The 22567-nt window shown below is 45.0% G+C and overlaps 1 protein-coding gene across 1 annotated transcript in view; it reads left to right on the top strand.

Annotated features, from left to right (window-relative positions):
- DNAH7 (dynein axonemal heavy chain 7) overlaps window positions 1-22567 on the top strand; it is a 1092938-nt gene that overhangs the window by 263016 nt on the left and 807355 nt on the right. Inside the window, exon 9 of the mRNA XM_063934143.1 lies at window positions 13957-14076. Within this exon, the coding sequence (XP_063790213.1) occupies window positions 13957-14076 (120 nt within the window). The remainder of the gene's footprint in view (window positions 1-13956; window positions 14077-22567) is intronic.

Genomic DNA, 22567 nt, shown 5'->3' on the forward strand with positions numbered 1-22567 from the left:
CAAAACATTATCACCGCATATGGCGAAAATATGTTGCTTGGTGTGAGGCTATGAAGGCCCCTACAGAAGAATTTCAGCTGGGTCGATTTCTGCACTTCCTACAGTCAGGAGTGACTATGGGCCTAAAATTGGGATCCATTAAAGTCCAGATTTCGGCCCTGTCTATTTTCTTTCAAAAAGAACTGGCTTCACTGCCTGAAGTTCAGACGTTTGTCAAGGGAGTGCTGCATATTCAGCCCCCTTTTGTGCCCCCAGTGGCACCTTGGGATCTCAACGTTGTGTTGGATTTCCTAAACGCACATTGGTTTGAGCCACTTCAGATCGTGGAGTTAAAATATCTCACGTGGAAAGTGGTCATGCTTTTGGCCTTGGCTTCGGCTAGGCGTGTATCAGAATTGGCGGCTTTGTCATGCAAAAGCCCCTATCTGATCTTCCATATGGACAGGGCAGAATTGAGGACTCGTCCCCAATTTCTCCCTAAGGTGGTATCAGCTTTTCATTTGAACCAACCTATTGTGGTGCCTGCGGCTACTCGGGACTTGGAGGATTCCAAGTTGCTGGACGTAGTCCGGGCCCTGAAAATCTATGTTTCCAGGACGGCTAGGGTCAGAAAAACTGACTCGCTGTTTATCCTGCATGCACCCAACAAGCTGGGTGCTCCTGCTTCCAAGCAGACTATTGCTCGCTGGATCTGTGGCACGATTCAGTAGGCTCATTCTGCGGCTGGACTGCCGCATCCTAAATCAGTAAAAGCCCATTCCACGAGGAAGGTGGGCTCTTCTTGGGCGGCTGCCCTAGGGGTCTCGGCTTTACAACTTTGCCGAGCTGCTACCTGGTCGGGGTCAAACACATTTGCAAAATTCTACAAGTTTGATACCCTGGCCGAGGAGGACCTTGAGTTTGCTCATTCGGTGCTGCAGAGTCATCCGCACTCTCCCGCCCGTTTGGGAGCTTTGGTATAATCCCCATGGTCCTTACGGAGTACCCAGCATCCACTAGGACGTCAGAGAAAATAAGAATTTACTCACCGGTAATTCTATTTCTCGTAGTCCGTAGTGGATGCTGGGAGCCCGTCCCAAGTGCGGATTTTCTGCAATACTTGTATATAGTTATTGGTTAACTAAAGGGTTATTGTTATGAGCCATCTGTTCAGTGAGGCTCAGTTGTTGTTCATACTGTTAACTGGGTATAGTTGTCACAAGTTGTACGGTGTGATTGGTGTGGCTGGTATGAGTCTTACCCTGGATTCCAAATCCTTTCCTTGTAGTGTCAGCTCTTCCGGGCACTGTTTCCCTAACTGAGGTCTGGAGGAGGGGCATAGAGGGAGGAGCCAGTGCACACCAGATAGTACCTAATCTTTCTTTTAGAGGGCCCAGTCTCCTGCGGAGCCTGTCTATTCCCCATGGTCCTTACGGAGTACCCAGCATCCACTACGGACTACGAGAAATAGAATTACCGGTGAGTAAATTCTTATTTTTTGATTGGTTATGTACTTTGTTGCTCTAATTATGAATTAATGGGCAGTGTACTCCATTACGGCTAAACCCCACGTGGCTTTAGCTGCTTCTAACCAATCAGATCTAAGCCACTCTGGTTATTAGAATGACAAGCTCCAAGTCTACCATTCTCATTGGGACCCTTCCAGGAACAGTCCTTTTCGTTGCTTATATAGTTTTATTTTTAACCAGTGGATTGCAAGCCTTGCAGACAGAAGATGACCTCTTTTGAGATCTACTGTAGGCAAGTGGTAAATTCATGTTTAAAGTACGACTAAGCTTTTAAATTGTTTTAACCATTTTATTACCCCATAGTCACCACTTCACTGGTGTAGGAAAAATCCATGGGGCTGATGCATCCTATGTTGCTACCCACATTTTCTTTTTTTTACGGTCTTTATTTCCTTAGAGAATTCAGCTGGTGGATATTATGGCAATGGGTCCCCACGGAACAGTTTCTGTTCTATAGTGTCCCTTGTCCGGCCATTGCTAGACTCTCCAAAGAGGGTTTATCTTGTGGAGTCTTTAAATAAAATAGAGACTGTTGTGCAGACTTGACTGAACTCTCTACTCTGATTGGATGTGCTGTACAATGCATAGAAGTCACGTTACAGAAGCCCCACATAACCCCCATTTTCTCCAGAATTCCACCCTGTGTCACACCGACCTCCCATTTTCTCTGAAATATGCACCAAGAATCTCACATGGCGAAAACATTTTTCCACCATCAAACCCCCTCCTAAACTCTGCTTCACTACTCAAATGTCTCTCACATGCCCTTCCTATGCCATTTGGACCACCCCACATGCCCTTCAAACTTCAACACATTCACTTCATATGCTGTTCAGTTCACACCACATGTTCTTCATATGCCACTCACCACTTGCTCCTCACTTGCTACTTAGATCACATGTCCCTCACATGCCACACACATCTTCCCTTTGTATCTAAAAATACATTCACAGCAGTGGAAGGAAGGGAGAGCTCATTTTGCAGGACTCATTGTACTCTTTCCTCCTCTGATTAGTTGTGCTGCACAGTGCTTCGAGCTCATGCGATGCAGAAGTTAGAGCTATCGTTCAGTCTGTGATCTGTTTTTGCAACAAAGGAGAGAAGTTAGATTGGGAGCACAGAGCTTCAGGCCTATGTGAAAGGCTACCTCCAGTGGTCTAATAGATCATATTCAGCTTTGCTCTAAGCTGTCCTTGTCACAAAGTCTGCATACACGCTGCTTTAACACTCTACGCCTCTCTCTCTCTCTCTCTCTCAACTCTCACAAGGCCTCTTTCTAGGAATCTCTCTGTCTTCTTCCCCTTTCACTCACTCACAAGCAGTGCTATTTTTCAGCAGGAACCAGCAGGAACTCAGTTCCTGAACCTCTCATTAAATATGACTTCATCAGTGTGAAGACAGGGGTTCTTCTAATCACTCAGACACAGAGCAGATGAAACCAAAGTGATGGTTTATTTCTCACAGCACACAGAAGTATATAATTCACAGGAAACAGAAGTAAATATAGCCCAGAAACAATATGCAGGTAGCAGTCCAGATAGTAAGTCCCAGTAGAGGATTTAGGTCCACAGCAATTCCACACAGAAGTTACAGATCAACAGGTCCATACAGCAGAACTATCACTGAGTCCACACAACAGTGATAGCAGATTAGTCCACAGGAGAATATTTATAGTCCATGCAGTAGTAAGTACATAGAAGTCCACACAGCACTGGTGATGCGTTCCACAAGGTACCCTGGCAGAGAATCACCCACTAGCCAAAGTCCTGCGATTAACATGAGGAGCTGACCTGTGCAACCTCTTTTAAAACCTCCCAAATGCCCATGATGCCATGCTCACCTGGGGAGGATACACAGGTTCCTGATTGGTGGGTTCTCATTTAAGGAATCTCCCTCCTCCCAGGGTTTAACAGAGGAAAGTAAACAGAAGGAACAATGATAGGGAAATTGGTTTAAGTCCTGATTGTCCCCTGTAGAGGAGCATCTTCAGAGAGAGATTACCTGTCCCTCATGTTTATTTCCTGTGCGACCATATAAGGATAATAGATGGACTCAATAGACATATCAGTGATAACTTGTAACCTCATACACAGAATGTCATCCTCCTAAAATAACATAACATGACAACACTATGTGCCAGGACACAGCACACCCGTATTTACCTGAGTAAGACTATAGTTCAGAATATATAGGCTAACGAATAAACACGCACATGGGGTAATTGCGACACAAGCCAGAGAGACAAGGTAACTGGGGGCTAAAAAGTACATCAATCGCTGCAAAGAATCAAATGCCATAAATACAGTTTTACCCTCTGCCTCATATCTTCACAATCAGGAACTGGGTTCCTAAACCTGTCCTGGGCCAAAATGTATTTTCCATAAGATAATTCCATTTTGAGTGCTTTCTTATCTATAAACTGTCTATAGTTTTACTATAAAGTTCATTTTGAGTGCTTTCTTTTCTAAAAACGATCTATCATCTATCTATAACTTTTTTAATAGCTCCACCCAGAGACCCGTAGTTCCTGAACCTATTTTACCAGAAAAATAGCACTGCCAACAAGGGAGTGTGTTATCCATATAATATAAATATTTAAAATATTTCACCATGGGCTCAGTGTTTACATTAATTTTTTTTATTTTAAATGAACTCATGTTCTGGGGTTGTTTAGGCATGAAGCCCTAAGGTAGTCAGTGGCATTGTTATGGGGGTAACATGGAGAAAAATCTGTTAGTCTGAAATGTTATCATATTACCTTACTAGATAATGCATTGTCCACAATGTAGTTGGCAAAACAAAAACTAATATCCCATTACATACCTCCCAACATGACCCTCTCCAGGAGGGACAAAATGCTCTGTTTCTGGACTTTTCTCTTAATTGAAGATTGCCGGCACCTGTTTTCAACAGGTTAATGAATAAGAAAGGTGTTTCACCACAGGTGAGAGCAATCATAAATTAAGAGCCAAGTCCAGGAGCAGAGCATTCTGTCCCTCCTGGAGAGGTTCATGTTGGGAGGTATGCCATTACCCCTATTGCTTAGGAGTGCATTAAATCCAGCAGACTTTTATGGTCTATGCTATTTTGCTATTATGCTTCCCATAAACCGTAGTGCAGTAAGGCAGAGTATCTCAAAAGTGGTCCTCAAGGCACCCCAACACTCCAGGTTTTAGGTATATCCATGGGTCAGCACAGATTGTTAAATCAAATTGACTAAGATGCTAATTGAGTCACCTGTGGCCAATCATGGATAAACTTAAAACCTGGATTGCTGGGGTGCCTTGAGGACTGCGATTAAGAACCTCTGCACTAGGGTATTTTTTGTTTGTGCAAATAATGCAATTTATTTAGAGTTAATGGATGGTATTTAATAGTATTTCATATAACAGTCTGGTTCATAAGCTAAAAATACTCTTTTCTAGCAGAAAAGCATGCATATGTTGAGATCTGATATATAAGCATACCTCCCAACATGACCCTCTCCAGGAGGGACACAATGCCCTGCTCTGCTTCTGGACTTTTCTCTTAATGTATGGTAGTCGTCACCTGTTTTGAACAAGTTAAAGGATAAGAAAGGTGTTTCAGCACAGGTGATGGCAATCAGAAATGAAGAGAAAAGTCCGGGAGCAGAGCATTCTGTCCCTCCTGGAGAGGTTCATGTTGGGAGGTATGTATAAGGATAGAAGACAAAAGGTAGTTTAAAATGGAACCACAGGGCTCAGTATTGACCTGTTCCTTTAAATCTTTTTATTGAGAACCTAGTAAATGACAATGACATGGAAAGCAATATCTCCATATTAAATGATGACACCAATCTTTATAGCGTTATTAACACAAAACAGTATAGTAACTTGTAACAGAAAGATTTAGAGAAAATGGCAGACAGGTCTCTGAATGACAGATGACTGTAGGATGTGCACCCAGCACATGCTAGTGACTGTTAAATATTTGAATTGAATACAGTTCAATCAAATAGAGATGGGAAAAATACTTTAAAATGCTAATTTACAGAAAGCAGCACCCAGTACAGAGCAGCAAGGTGAATAACAGCCTGGGGGGTATAGAAGGGGCACTAAATGTATGCAATGCAGATGTAGTATTATAATTATGTAAGTCACTAATTAGGCTTTTTATTATTATTATTATTATTATTATTATTATTGTTTCTTTTATAAATTGCTACCACATTACTTAGCAATGTATATTTAGGATATATCACATCATGGCATGACAAACAAATTACATACAATGACATCAAACAGACACCCATAACCTTCATAAACTTTCTTATCCAATTGCATACGCACTGTACAGTCCACTCATATCCTCACATTTTCTCTTTTTTTCACATTCCCATCCTCCTGACCCCAGGCCAACATTGCTGTGTGACCATACCATACAGCCCACCAAGAACCTTTGCAATCTGGTGGACCATTATGGAATGACTAACACCTACCCTTGTGTATCAATGCCTGTTTCCCTATAAATTGTAGTTTGTCAGCAGGGCCTTCATACCTCTGTCTGTTTGTTATATTACCCAGTTTTGTTTTACAAATTGTTTCCAATTTTAAAGCACAATGGAATTTGCTGCGCTATATAAGAAACTGTTAATAAAATAATAATAATAATATAAACAGAATTGAAAGACATCTCAGCCCAAATGAGCTTTTAGTCTAAAGCTGGCCATACACTTGTCCGATATGGCCACTTTTCACCTGATTCCAACGGGCCGAGAAATCAGGTGAAAAGTGGCCAAATCGGATGTGTTTGACATCTGATCCGATGCGCAGTTACGTTCGCATCCGATTGGAGTCGGAGATCGGACGTACTTAAAGTCTGACTAACGACTCGGGGCGGGCTCTGGCAGTAGGGAATGGTATCGCATGCGATATGTCACATGCAAAAGGAGCGCATGCGATCCTGGCTCCCGGGCATGTCCCAGGGGGCTCAAGGGGCATTAGCTGCAATTTCTCCCATAGGAGAAATCGCAGTAATGTGTGGGGGCCTTAATAGACACACAATACAGAAGATATGAGAATAGCAATTGGCTGGAAAATCGGCTACTGTTCGACATGATTTTATTTTTGGCTACACAATGTAAGATGGGGGTTATATTGCTAAGTGATGGCTTTCCAAATCCCTTTTAAATCCAAGGCCTGAACTGCAAAGCCATCACTGTTTCCACTTTACCACCAAAAATCCAGGTGCAAATCGGGTTTCCGGATAAGTTTCCAACCCAGGTCAGACCTGAGTCAGACCCCATTTATACTGCACCTTGGACCCAGGTTATTCCCGGGTCATCCCCGCTTACACCGAACCAATGTCTGCCCTGCATGTCACTCACAGACACTCCCTCTGCATGCACAGCTAATCAGCAGCTTTTAAGAAAAACCTGGCTCGCGCCATTTGGACTGCGCCCTTACCCAGGTCCAGCCCTGGTAGGATTCCCCAGTGACTGGGCCTGGTTTATTTTTCAAAGACCCTTTCTCTTACGTCCTAGAGGATGCTGGGGTCCATTTTAGTACCATGGGCTATAGACGGTTCCGCAGGAGCCTTCGGCACTTTAAGACTTTTTAACAGTGTGAACTGACTCCTCCCTCTATGCCCCTCCTCCAAACCTCAGTTTAGAAATGTGCCCGGGAGACTGGATGCACACCAGTGGAGCTCTACAGAGTTCTGCTGGAAAAGACTTTGTTAGTTTTTATATTTTACAGGGAAGCTGCTGGCAACAGCTTCCCTGCTTCGTGGGACCTAGGGGGGAAAGTAGGAACCAACTTCTCCATTAGTTCAATGGCTCTGCTTCCGCTGACAGGACACCATTAGCTCCTGAATGGTACTGAACACAGCCCTTGCCTGGCTGCTGCTCACTCCCACAGCACTGCCGCCACCCCCTAACAGAGCCAGAAGTCAGAAGGCTGGTGAGTATTCACCGGAGACCTGCAGAGAGGGGTTCTCCAGTCATCATGGCGGCATAAAGGTACCAGCGCAGCACGGGACGCTGCGCACAAACATGTTTCTCAGCACAGGGTGCAGAGCGCGTGGGGGGGGGGGGGGGGGGGGAGATGTAAAAATCCTTACTCTCACTGGCATAACAGTACACACATGGGAGCCGCTGGTGTACATACCACTGGCAGTATAAATATTGTATTTACTAAGGCTGAACCGCGCCATTACAGGGGGCGGGGCTTCTCCTCAGATTTGCTAGTAACACTCAATTGGCGCCATTTTCTCCTCACAGAGACGCCGGAGCACTGATCCTGAACGCTGCTTCTCCTCAAACATCGCTGATACAAGTACCAGGGTGTTATAGAAGGGGAGGGGAGCACATAGCTGGAGGTCTGCGGACTTCATATTGGATAAAAGCGCTGTGGTTGTATATATGTATATATAATTATTGTATGTAATACATAAAGGGCGCGTGGTGTTGGCTGGCAATTCCCTCTGTGTCCCTCTGACGGACATTAGGTAGATCTGTCCCCAATAGCTCCCCTGTGTGTGAGTGGTGTGACTGTACATGCGTGTACCTTGTCTAGAGAAAGTTCTTCCCCGGAGGAACCCATTTTGGAGGCACAAGAGTGTTCTGAGCCGGTGTGGGTGAGAAAGTTGCAGAGTAATATGGCTAAACAGGCAAAGAAATTCTCAGAGTCTGAACAGCAAAGTGTTGGAGACAGTCTGTGGAGGATGCACTGTTTGCCGATTCCTCCACGTCATCCACCCGGGACCCCTCCAGTTCCCAGAAAAGGTCTCTGGCTCAAATTATGCAAAGAGACACCGACACAGATTCCAACACTGAGGTCGACACTGGGGATTTGAGGGGGGTAGACCCCAAACTGGTTAAGAGCATTCAATGTATGATAGTCGCTATAAAAGAGGTGTTAGAAATTACTGACACAACACCTGCACCTGAGGAAAAAGATTATTTTAAATTAAATAAAAAACAGGTGGTGACTTTTCCTCCGTCTAAGGACTTAAATGCATTCTTTGAGGAATCCTGGGTTAACCCGGAAAAGAAGTTTGCTATTCCTAGGAGGTTGCGGGTAGCGTACCCTTTCCCTGAGGAGGACAGGCGTAAGTGGGAGTCACCCCCAATGGTAGACACCTCGGTTTCTAGGTTGTCGAAGAAAATCATTTTACCTGCCCCAGGGTCAGCTTCATTAAAAGAACCTGCTGACCGCAAATTAGAGACGACTCTAAAGTCCATCTATATTGCTACGAGTACATTACGCAGGCCCACAATTGCTTCTGCGTGGGTTGGTAACGCAGTGGAAAAGTGGGCAGACAACTTGATTGTTAATATTGACACGGTCGATAAAGATGATATGCTTCTAATTCTAGGTCATATCAAAGATTCTGCAGGTTACTTAGTTGAGGCTATGAAGGACGTTGGCTTACTGGGCTCAAGGGCCTCTGCTATGGCGATTTCAGCCCGCAGGGCACTATGGATCCGCCAATGGAATGCTGACGCAGAATCCAAAAGAAATATTGAGGCGCTCCCCTACAATGGTGAGGCCCTCTTTGTTGAAAAGCTGGATGCCATGATATCAACTACTACATCTGGCAAGTCAGCATTTCTGCCGTTGGCAGCTGCACCAGCTAAAAAAAGTATATAATTCTCATACTATGCAGTCCTTTCGGCCCAACAAGTACATAAAGGCTAAGAGTACCCCTTTTTTTACAGGAAAAGGGAGAAGAAGAGGTAGAAAACCTACAACACCATCAGGCTCCCAGGAGCAGAAGTCAGCTACTACTTCTGCAAAGCCACAGCATGACGCTGGGGCTCCTCTGCAGGAGTACGATCAGGTGGGGGCACGTCTACTATTTTTCAGCCAGGTCTGGGTTCGCTCAGATCTGGATCCTTGGATATTACAGATAGTATCCCAAGGTTACAGGTTGGAATTTCAAGACCTTCCCCCATACCGATTTTTCAAATCAGCCTTGCCAGTTTCTGTTCAGGACAGCGCAAATGTCCTGAACGCAATACACAAATTATGTCAAGACAAAGTACTTTCCTTGGTTCCTGCCGAACAGAAGAACCAGGGCTTTTATTCAAGCCTGTTTGTGGTGCCGAAGCCAGATGGCTCGATCAGACCGATTTTAAACCTAAAATCTCTGAATCTTTATTTGAAAAGGTTCAAATTCAAGATGGAGTCCCTGAGAGCGGTGATCTCCAACTTGGAAGAAAAGGAATTTCTGATGTCAGTGGACATCAAGGATGCTTACTTGCATGTCCCCATTTACCCGCCACATCAAACATACCTGAGGTTTGCGGTTCAGAATAGCCACTACCAATTCCAAGCATTACCGTTCGGGCTCTCCACGGCTCCGAGAATATTCACCAAGGTGATGGCGGAGATGATGGTTCTCCTTCGCAAGCAAAGAGTCAACATAATTCCATACTTGAACGATCTCCTCATAATAGCGGATCCAGGGACAAGCTACTTCAGAACATAGAATTATCCCTGTCGGTGCTTCAACAACACGGTTGGATCATCATCTTTACAAAATCTCAGTTGGAACCGATGATGAGATTATCATTTTTGGGAATGATACTGGACACCGAGGTACAGAGAGTATTTCTACCGGTGGACAAGGCACAGGAGATACAGAGCATGGTCAAACAAATTTTGAGAACACGAAGAGTATCAGTTCATCAGTGCATTCGCCTGCTGGGGAAAATAGTAGCAGCTTACGAGGCCCTACAATATGGCCGATTCCATGCCAGGGTCTTCCAGTGTGACCTACTGGACAAGTGGTCAGGGTCGCATCTCTACATGCATCAAAGGATAATCTTGTCAGCGAAAGCCAGAATTTCGCTCCTGTGGTGGCTACAAATTTCTCACCTCCTGGAGGGACACAGGTTCGGGATTCAGGCCTGGATCCTGGTGACCACAGATGCAAGTCTCCGAGGATGGGGAGCAGTCACGCAAGGCGAAAGCTTCCAAGGAAGATGGTCAAGTCAAGAAACTCTCCTTCACATAAACATTCTGGAATTGAGAGCTGTGTACAACAGTCTTCATCAAGTGGCACACCTTCTTCAAGGTCGTCCCATACAGATCCAGTCAGACAATGTGACGGCAGTAGCTTACATAAACCGTCAAGGCGGAACGAAAAGCAGAGCGGCAATGGCAGAGGTGACAAAGATACTCCTCTGGGCAGAAAGGCATGCAAAAGCTCTGTCGGCAATTTTCATTCTGGGAGTGGACAACTGGGAAGCAGACTTCCTCAGCAGACACGATCTCCATCCAGGAGAATGGGGCCTCCACCCAGAAGTCTTTAAGGAGGTGGCAAGTCATTGGGGCTTTCCTCAAGTGGATATGATGGCATCACGCCTCAACAAGAAGCTTCAGAAATATTGTTCCACGTCGAGAGACCCACAAGCAATAGCAGTAGATGCACTGGTGACCCAGTGGGTGTTTCAGTCAGTGTATCTATTCCCTCCACTTCCACTTATTCCAAAAGTTCTCAAGCTCATCAGAAGAACAGGAGTTCGAGCAATCCTCATTGCTCCAGACTGGCCAAGGAGGGCTTGGTATCCAGATCTTCAAGAGTTATTACTGGAAGATCCTCTGCCTCTTCCTCTTCGCGAGGACCTGCTTCAGCAGGGGCCGTTAGTTTATCAGGACTTACCTGCGTTTGACGGCATGGCTGTTGAGCGCCAGAACCTAGCCCATAAGGGTATTCCCAATGAAGTCATTCCCACACTTATTCTGGCCAGGAAAGGGTTAACGCCCAAACATTACCATCGGATTTGGAGAAAATATGTATCTTGGTGTGAATCCAAGAAATCTCCTGCGGTGGAGTTTCAATTAGGACGTCTTCTCCTATTTCTACAGGCGGGTGTGGATGCTGGATCGATCCAGGGTCTAACAAGGTCCAAATTTCGGCCTTGTCCGTTTTCTTTCAGAAACAGTTGGCTTCCCTTCCTGAGGTCCAGACGTCCGTGAAGGGGGTTCTGCGCATCCAACCTCCCTTTGTGCCTCCTGCGGCGCCATGGGATCTGAATGTGGTCCTTAAATCGGACTGGTTTGAGCCTCTGCAAAAGGTGGAGGTAAAGTTTCTCACTTGGAAAGTGGTCATGCTGTTGGCCTTGGCTTCAGGCAGACGAGTGTCTGAGTTAGGAGCTCTGTCACACAAGAGTCCTTACTTAATATTTCATGAAGATAGGGCTGAACTGAGAACTCGTCAGCACTTTCTTCCGAAGGTTGTGTCCTCTTTTCATATCAACCAACCACTTGTGATGCCAGTGGCTTTTGACACCTCAGCCGTTTCAAAGTCCTTGGGTGTCGTCAGAGCGTTGAGGACTTATGTTGCAAGAACGGCTTGGATAAGGAAAACAGAATTTTTGTTTGTCCTTTATGACCCCAACAAGATTGGGTGTCCTGCTTCTAAGCAGACTATTGCGCGCTGGATCAGGGGTACCATTCAGCACGCTCATTCCACGGCAGGATTGCCGTTACCGACTTCGGTAAAAGCCCACTCTACAAGGAAAGTGGGTTCGTCCTGGACGGCTGCCTGGGGTGTCTCGGCATTGCAAATTTGCCGAGCATCTACCTGGTCAGGTGCAAACACGTTTGCTAAGTTTTATAAGTTTGACACCATGCTGCTGACGACCTTAAATTTGGTCAGTCAGTTCTGCAGGAACATTAGCACTTTCCCACCTGTACTGGGAGCTTTGGTACATCCCGATGGTACTAAAATGGACCCCAGCATCCTCTAGGACATAAGAGAAAATAGGATTTTAATTATCTGCCGGTAAATCCTTTTCTCGTAGTCCGTAGAGGATGCTGGGCGCCCGCCCAGTGCTAATTTTTTCCTGCTGAATACGTTTTCTCTTTTTTGCACAGTTTCATGTGTTCAGATGTTAACAGCTGTTGCTGTTGCGTTATGCATGCTGGTTAGCATGAGTTATGTTAAGGCCATCTTAGCCGACATGTTTTTTGTGTATGGTGTGAGCTGGTGTGAATCTCGCCACAAGTTTAATAGTAATTCCTCTCTCGTAAATGTCCGTCTCCTCGGGCACAGTTCCTATACTGAGGTCTGGAGGAGAGGCATAGAGGGAGGAGCCAGTTCACACTGTTAAAAAGTCTTAAAGTACCGAAGGCTCCTGCGGAACAGTCTATACCCCATGGTACTACAATGGACCCCGGCATCCTCTACGGACTACGAGAAAAGGATTTACCGGCAGGTAATTAAAATCCTATTTTTACACTGAGCCATGTCCCGGGTAGACCCATCAATATCCCAGGTTATTGCGGCAGCGGAAAAGGGGTATTTAGTAATTATACACCCTGGAAAGGGTTCAGAGACTGGAAACCCCTTAATAAAGTAAACAGAAATAGTAAACTAAAAGAGGTTAGAAAACAGTAGGTTTGAGTACTTTGAAAAGGGGCAGCTTAGAGGTCACCACCCAATACTTCAAAATATCTATGGTCAGTGAAAAAGTGTGTTTACTAAAACTTCCATACAAAACCAACAGGTCTATGGCACATTAGTTATGAAAGGAATTAGAATTATTTCACCATCATGATACCATGGGGTCCCTAACTGTATAAGGCTGAACTGTGAAATTCCTTACTATGGGCCTAATTCAGCATGGATCTTTAGTCTGAGAAATTGCAGTTGTCTCTGAGTAGAAAGGCGCCACCCTGACAGGAAGACAAAGCGCCCACGCAAGTTTGCAAATGCATCACAGATCACTATCCATTCGTAGATCTATTCGCAATTTCCAGAACATCGAATATTTTTTGCTGTCTGAGCAAATGTAAGTAGGGCTGAGGCTGCAACTAATCTGCGAATGAGACGGCCTGGAAGTGGTCTGCACGGACATCAGAGACCCGCCCCAAAAAACGTCTGGGCACACCTGCATTTTTTCTGACACACCCAGAAAACGGCAGGTTTCCTGCCAGAAACACTGGCTTCCTGTTAGTCAAACAGCGGCTCAATTGCAATTGCGATCTGTACGCATTTTCTGTCACTATTACCCCTCACACGTGTGCAATGCAAACTCTATGCATGCGCGGTCGTCTGATAATCGCCCGACTTGCGATTTCTCTGAATATCGATCCATGCTGAATTAGGTTCAGTATTCCTTACCACATGAGGTAATGAGAGTAAATTCACTAATTGGATGTAACGCTGAATTTAATGTCTGTATTGCATGAATTTATTTCTTCAGCTGCAATTAGAGGTCATGTAATTAGGAGGTTGATCCAGAGAATTTATAATTTTGCCATTTTTGTGGACAGGAAGGAATCAACTACCTCATGTATTTAGTGTACCCCACTCCGCTTAAATTTAAACTTAATTTGACAGGACCATCTTTAAAATGTTTAATCATGTATGTAATTTGTTTGTATCATAATCCCTTCTGTGTGCAGTGTAATATGTTATTGTACATATATTGATATGGTCAGTGTTTATCATGTTTTATGTTTTTTCTCCTTAGGAAATTACGTCTTGTTGATACAGATGAATTTCACAGTCGCCAGGAGTCAATAGAGCTTTCCATCTTCCAAAACCTTGTTATGAGACACATTGATTCTGCCAAAGATGTATTACTTAAAAAGTAAGATAAAGTAAAATAACGTCACTTGATAAATGATAATACATCCAAACTAGAAAGTACTGATAATGTCGATTTATATATAGGAACGAAAAGCTATACCTTCTATATACTCTAAACACACTTTAAACCTTTAGCCGCTGCGGCCGCTATACTTGGTACACACGCTACGTACTTTTTACGCTAATAGCGTACAGAGTCCCGTACGAGGTACGGACTCTGTGTACAAACACCGCGCTGACGGTACAATGCAACCGCAGCGCGTACACACCCAATGAATACGCTTTAAACCTTATACAGCAATGCAATGCGTTACTAATACACCTTTAAACCATAGCGGGGAAAGGAAGACACAACACCGATTTGTAGTTAAATCACTGGGTTCCGACACCACAGCGTAATATTGCTGAAAGGGGGTTACAATATATACAATACAATATAAGACAATATAACAGAAAATGGCTACAGTCAATGGTACATACGTGAGTATATTCGCGTGCGCTTCCCGGTCCGGTCCTCCGTAATCTAATAGATAACGTTGTGAGTCTTGTGCCAGACCAGGCTGCAGCAGGCTTTATTTATACAATTCTTCCAAAAGCAATACAATGGATACTGTAATCCCTTTGTCCATTGGACACAGGAATGCACTTTTACAGTACATGAGAGGTCATAGGTCGGTTTGAATTGGTGGGCGATGTCTGTTCTAACTGCTCTTGTGGGTGGTCTCCTCTGGATTCCCGCCGCATACATAATGTACAGTAATACAGTTCATATCTATATTCTGCTTCGGCACATAACTATCCGCAGGAACATGCGATCTTCCTCAAACCAACACCGGAATGTTACCCTTAAAATACCCTACAGCTGGATACCAAACACCACCTTATGACCTTGTTCTGTCCCCTCCTATTCTGTAAAGGTGAATCCCTTTGTTCTGAAACCATTTAAACTGTTGTTATTTTCTGGTGTGGTGCAAGGGGGACTATGTGTACATTGTGCACTATTTGGATTAAATATGTAATGTGTTTTGATAGCTCTCCATGCGTTCACAAACTCTACCGTAAATACCCATACCATGCGCTGATGCGCACGACAGCGGGAGCGACCATACGCAAATTGCGAATATGTGCACGCACAGCAGAACAAGTACACGCGCGGAGGCCTTCTGTGTGTTGTTTGTACGTGATGTGTGTACTGCAATATTTTTCGACTTTGACAGTCCACCCTTTGGCAGTCACCAATAACTGCCACTATCTAATCACTACACAGAAAAATATCTACACAATATCTACAGAAGTTTTGGATGGTCGGGGGAGAGTGGTAGGTAGGAAATGTATGACCTAGTGGGATAGTAAAAAGCATGTATGTATGAATCCATGTCTGAGGGGCATGTATCATCGTGCCGTATATGTTCTAAATAAGCTTCAAGGTATTGCAAAGTATACATTAAATCCTTTTCATCCCGTATTAAGGGTCTGTAAATGGGCCAACAAACACTACCGAGCTCTTTTCGGCTTCTTGTTCCAACAAATGGGGTGCACATTTAGTTGATGATACATGGAGGGGGAACATATGTGAGTGCTAGTATATGTGGATATCACCTGTCGACTATGTGTGTCGTTAACTGAAGGTTGTAGAGATGAAGATAAGACACATATCTAAAATACATTCACATAAACATTTACATAAACATTCTTGGGTAGGTCTGTTGTCTTTTCCGGATGGGTGTATCTGGGCAGAGGGGGAGACAAAAGAAAAACGGGTGAAAGAAACAGGCCATGGAATTCATTTGCAATCCTTTTCATAACACGGTCTCTATGGATGGGTCGTAATTAAATCTGCTGCTATAACATTGCCCTCGCTTCTTAGACTCATCAACTTTGTGCCGTGCTTTCGCCGCGTCAGAATTTGAACACACCTAAATATCAAGCCAATAATTATGACGACTCCCAGGATACAAAGGAGAAACTTCCCTACACTCATAATAACATTTTGAGCCTACTCTCCTAATCCTGAGAACCAATTTTGGGGGTTCAACCATGAGACCCAGCCGGTAAGCTCATTTCCCACAGCCATCAGGGTAAGGTTGTGTCTCCTCCGGAACTCCCACTTCAACTGCAAGATATCGTCCATCTTTTGATCGATAATCTCGGTTGGGTCATGAGTGCTGTTTGTAATATACGTGCAGCACTTCACACCATATTGAGTTGCCAAAGTGACACAGTACGGCCGTGATATAATTAAGGACCATCCTGTGCTGGATCAGTTCCTTCTTGTAAGCTTGTAACTCCCTTCCCGTATACCTGAAGGTGTCGTCATACATCTCAGTGATATTATCTATCAAGTTCGCTAGCGCATGGATATACCTATAATTTATAATTCTTCTGGCAGTACGGGTGATGTCTAATGCGAGAAGGAATTGAATCCCGGTGGATTCGTGGATCAAATCAGAGGCTGCGTGCTCTGTCCTATCTATGAGGTGTCTCTTGACGATGTGTTCATAGTGAGTATGAGTATAAGGAGCCTGAGCACTGCGGTGAACATCTCTCATCTTATCATGGGTTATGGTCATGACCTCTGGCAGTACTCTCCCAATATAACACAATACCTCTGAGCTCGGGGCAAGCCACTTGTACGCCTTCCTCCCACATATGAAATAGGCATCATCGGGGAGAACATAGGGGACAGAATATGACATCACCATATTACAAACTTTCCACGTGAAAAACCCAATCCCTAGTTCTCCCATCTGCTCAGTACAAGTATCGGGCTGGATGATATGAGCACAATACTCTGGCGACACTTTTCCAACCCACATGGTCTTGCTTCCACGAGTATACCTATACCGAAAATACCTTCCACTGTTGGATATTTGGCGGTCAAGTTCAGAGTCTATGGGTATCCTATCAGCTCTGTGTGAAAAAGTAATTGTCTGGTTTTTCCACGTCACTTCCCAATTTCCCGGTTTTCTGTAATTGGAAATATTAAAACACAATAAGGACATGATACTGGTGAAGCTTCAAACTAGGGGGCCTAGAAATATTGAATTTCTTGTCCACCGGTCTCCCACCCCGCAATTCGAGTACCTCATCTATTGCTAAAGGGTACGGTACTAATCCTGACATGCTCTGACCTTGAGGTACTTGTGAGCACACCCAGCATTCTGTCTGGTTTAAGACCTTACCCACTAGTGAGTGGTAATCACTCAATGGATGATGGTCCATGTCGATATTAAGGCTGGACTGACATCTCTGGATGTACCCATCCTCGACTATGTTCTCACAATTCCTACAAATGCAATTTTCCTCAGACAATAACCCTTCACAGTGCCTCCGAGCTCCCTGACTACCAGAGCGCTTTCTGATACCCGCCTTTGCTCGAGTGATGTGTTGCGCCTGAGATTCTACAAATCCATCCTCGCCATCAGAACCCATTCCAGATCCTTGCTCGACCTCTCTGGGACCCTCACCATAACAGACTGTCCTGTTCAGCAACAGGATTAACAGAAAAATCCAAAACGCAGTCTCTTGGGGTAGATCCATCTTGTTAAGGGGAGAGAAGGGAGACAAGAAGGGGGGGAGAAAGAGAAGAAGAGAAGGAGGGTAGTGGGAGATGGAAAAAGAAAAAAAACTGGTGCGACAACCGCCTCTGGTCTTGTTGTTCTCCGCGCTCAGGTGCCGTCTCAACAGTCCTGCCTCTCAACCTTCCCGGAACAGACACTCCAGTGATACGATGTTCTCTACACTCTGCTCTTTGTCACGGGTTCTCTCCGGGTCAGCGACCTTCTTACAGTGGGACGAGTGGACCCAAGTCTCTCTTTCGGCAACCTTTAATGCTGTCGTGCTGGTTAGCAAGACTTGGTACGGTCCTTCCCACCTGTCAATAAGGCAACCTGAGCGTAGAAAATTTTGAATCATTACATAATCCCCAGGTTCAATGTCATGACAATTACTGTTCGGTAGGTCAGGAATCACCAGCTTTAGATTTCTATTTTGATTTCTCAGCTGCTGGCTCATCCCAACCAAATATTTCACAGTCACTTCATTATTGCATTTCAAATCATCCTGAGGGTCTATCATTACATGAGGTTGTCGGCCTAAAAGAATCTCAAAGGGTGATAGGTTAAGGGGGGACCTGGGAGTGGTTCTGATGCTGTACAATACTAGTGGCAAAGCTTCTGGCCACAACAATCCAGTCTCAGCCATCACTTTGCTCAGCTTGTTCTTAATAGTGCTGTTCATTCTCTCCACCTTCGCACTCGCCTGTGGTCAGTACGGAGTATGCAGCTTGCTATTAATTCCCATCAGTTTGCACATAACCTGAAAGACTTCACCTGTAAAATGGGTACCCCTATCGCTTTCAATTATTCTAGGGATACCATATCTACACACAAATTCCTGCACAATTTTCTTTGCAGTGAACGTAGCAGTATTTGTGGCAGCAGGGAACGCTTCTACCCAATTGGAAAATACATCAATACAGACTAACACATATTTTAAATTCCTACAGGGTGGTAACTGTATGAAATCAATTTGTATTACCTGAAAAGGTCCATCTGTCGGAGGGATATGGGATGGCTCTGTTGGTATTGACTTTCCAATATTCTTTCTCAAGCAAGTAAAACATGTCATTGCTCTCTTACCTGCATGAGAAAATAATCCTGGCGCACACCAGTAGTCTCTCACTAGCTTGCACATACCCTCTTTGCCTAGGTGAGTCAGACCGTGTACCGCCTCAGCTAGTCCTGGAAGATATGCTCTGGGGGCCACTGGCTTACCGAGTCCATCTGTCCAGAGTCCTGAGGACTCCTGGCCATACCCCTTTGACCTCCAGACCGCCTTTTCCTGTGAGGGACACAAATTTTGCATTTCAATTAATTTTTGTGTGTTGATTATGTTGAATGTCATCAGTGATGTGATGTTCGTTTGTATGGGGGTGCTGGCTGCTGATTTAGCAGCTTCGTCTGCCCGGCTGTTACCAAGTGAAATTGGGTCTTGGTTGTAAGTGTGTGCTTTGCACTTGATAACAGCCACTCTGTCTTGTTCTTGTATCGCTGTTAGAAGCCTTTTTATGTAGGACGCATGCGCTACAGGTGTGCCAGCTGCCGTCATGAAATTTCTGAGGCGCCATAGGGCCCCAAAATCATGCACCACTCCAAAGGCATACCTAGAATTTGTGTATATATTAGCTGACTTACCCTTGGCCAATTCACACGCTCTGGTTGGGGCGACCAGCTCAGCTACTTATACTGAGTGCGTTGGGCCCAGGGGTTCAGCTTCTATGATACCTCTGTCGTCTACAACTGCGTATCCAGTACACAAGTCTCCCGATTCTGTCTGTCTGTGGCAACTACCGTCAGTGTAAAAGGTAAAGTCTACGCCTTCCAGTGGGTTGTCACTGATGTCAGGTCTCGCAGTGAAAGTCTGATTCAGGTATTCCATACAATCATGCGTATCAGTCTCTGCACTAAATCCTCCTTCACCATCATTCTCATCCTCCACCCTTTGTGCCTGTCCAGGCACACTTGGCAAGTAAGTTGCAGGATTTAGTGCGCTGCATCTCTTAATGGTGATGTTTACAGGGGCCATCAGTGATAATTCCCATTTTGTAAACCGTGCCGATGAGACATGTCTGGTTTGGGCGGAGTTTAGTAAGGCTAATACTGCATGAGGTGTATGGATGGTCAGGTTGTGTCCTAGCACTACGTCTTTGCTTTTACTTACTAGCAAAGCTATCGCTGCAACACTTCGCAAGCATGTTGGGAGAGACCGCGCTACGGTGTCCAACTGTACACTGTAGTAAGCTACCGGCCTGCTGGCATCACCATGTCTCTGGGTTAAGACACCTGCCGCACACCCTGCACTTTCAGTACCGTATAATTCAAAGGGCTTCCCATAATCTGGCATACCTAATGCAGGTGCCTGTGATAGGCACTGTTTGAGTCTCTCAAATGCCAGTTCGGACTCGTCTGTGTGCGACATCCGATCTGGTTTGTTCGAAGAGACCATCTCTTGCAAAGGTAAAGCCAGTATGGAGAACCCTGGGATCCAGTTTCGGCAGTACCCACACATTCCAAGGAAAGTGCGGATCTGTTGCTGGGTTTGTGGCAGAGTCATGTCGCGAATCGCCTGTATTCTATCAGCGGTGAGATGTCTAAGTCCTTGAGTCAAGAAATGTCCCAAATATTTTACCCTGGTCCGGCACAACTGCAACTTATCCTTTGAAACCTTGTGTCCTGTATGGGAAAGATGAAACAGAAGCTGTTTCGTGTCTTTAAGGGATGATTCGAGTGAATCAGAACACAACAATAAGTCATCGACATACTGTATTAGCACTGATCCACTCTCAGGTTGAAAGGATTGTAAACAGTCATGCAAAGCCTGGGAGAAAATACTTGGGCTGTCAATGAAACCTTGGGGGAGACGAGTCCAGGTGTACTGTACTCCCCTGTATGTAAATGCAAAGAGGTATTGGCTGTCAGGGTGCAGAGGGACAGAAAAGAAGGCAGTGACAATGACAGTGGAAAATTTTGCAGTAGGGGGAATTTGCATGAGGATGACAGCTGGATTGGGCACTACGGGGAATTGGCTCTCAACTATCTTGTTTATCCCCCTTAGATCCTGCACTAGCCTTTAACCCCTCCCCCCACTCTATTTCACAGGGAAGATGGGACTATTGGCCGTGCTGGACGTCCTGACTAGTATGCCCTGTTGTAGCAACCGCTCTATGACGGGGTACACTCCTAATTCTACCTCTGGCTTCAGAGGATACTGGGGGATTTTTGGAGCTATCCTACCGTCTTTTACTTGCACTACTACCGGAGCTACATTCGCCATCAATCCAGTGTCTTGTCCATCTTTGGTCCAAATGGAACCTGGTATTTGTGAGATCATTTCCTCTACCTTTGCTGGACACTTGTCTATAACAGCAGAATGCAACATTAGCCTTTGAGGGGTGTCTAATATATCTTGCACTTCCTGAATGTGATTCTCAGGTATATCCAAGAAGACACCCTCAGGAGTACAGTATATGACACACCGCATTTTACACCATAAATCTCTTCCAAGCAGGTTAGTCGGAGCCGCTGCAGCCAGCAAAATATAATGCTTGGTTTGCAAGGGCCCTATCGTAATCTCTGCAGGTCTACTCAAAGGGTAGTGTTGCACTGCTCCTGTTACTCCCATTGCCGCAATTGTTTTACCCGTGGTTTTTATACCTACAGTCGAATTTAACACTGACCTGGCCGCCCCTGTGTCTACAAGAAGAGGTAATGGTATACCAGCTACATCAACCGTGACCTCAGGTTCATGTCCAAGGCTAGCAATCAACTTCACTGGCTGCAGAGTACAGGTGTGGCCCAACCCCTATTGTGTGATGAGACCCTCCCGCAGCGCACTGGCAGCTACAATATGTGAGGGGGGTATCTGAGAATTTTCAGAGGTCTGCCAGTCTCTCCTAGGTGGGTACCTCCTGGTTTCCCCTGCGTGTGGCTCGTAACTTATCCTATGCAGTCCCTGATCCCAATTATGTGTATTGTAGTGTGGTTCATATCCTGGTCTAGTGGGTCGGTATACATTATGTGAGCCTTTATTCCTACATTCCCTCGAGTAATGTCCTACCTTGTGACAATTATAGCATGTTGCTTCACGTGACTTACCATCAGGGGTCTGGGGTTTCGGCTGATGTCGTTTTGTGGTAAGTGCACCTATACTTATAGTCATCAGTTTTTCCCCCTGTGACTCCCTGTGTTTAACGATGTTCCTATCATGCTCGATAGCGGACTCTCTCAATGCAGCCACTGAGATACCTCTCCAGTTTGGTAGAGAGGTCTGTACTCTTGTCCTCAGTGTGTCCTTCAACCCGTCCATTAATACAGAAACGGCTACCTGCCTGTGATGTGCATTGTCCTTAATATCCTCGACCCCAGTGTATCTAGCCATTTCCTGCAGTGCTCGATGGAAATATTCAGATGCCATTTCACCTTCTTTTTGTCTTATGGAAAAGATTTTATTCCATTTGACAACAGTAGGGAAATATACTCCTAATTGCAGATTTATTTGCCGCACATTCTCCTGAGTGTACTCCTCAGTGAGAGGTACCTCCGCGTCTAAGTTACAATCGGTTATGAACTTCGCGGGGTCAATATTGGAGGGTAAACATACCCGTAGCAGTGTTCGCCAATCTTTGTTTGTGGGTTCGGTGGCGTTACCTAATTCTTTAATGAACCTCTGGCATGCGACTAGATCTTTCCTGGGATCAGGAAATTCTGACATAATTGACCTCAATTCTGTCCGGGACCAGGGACAATGCATGGCAATGTTCCTGACGGGAGTTACTCCCTGAGCGTCAGTCTTCCCATTGGGGAAATGGGACAGGATTTAATTCAATTACATCATTCTGGTTTGATTCTACAATGTGGGGTGCTATTGTCTCTGCATAATGTACGGTACCGTACTTACCTGTGTACACGACCTCACTTATCCCTCCGCTAGGG

This window comes from Pseudophryne corroboree, chromosome 7, assembly GCF_028390025.1.
Source record: "Pseudophryne corroboree isolate aPseCor3 chromosome 7, aPseCor3.hap2, whole genome shotgun sequence".
Taxonomy (NCBI): Eukaryota; Metazoa; Chordata; class Amphibia; order Anura; family Myobatrachidae; genus Pseudophryne; species Pseudophryne corroboree.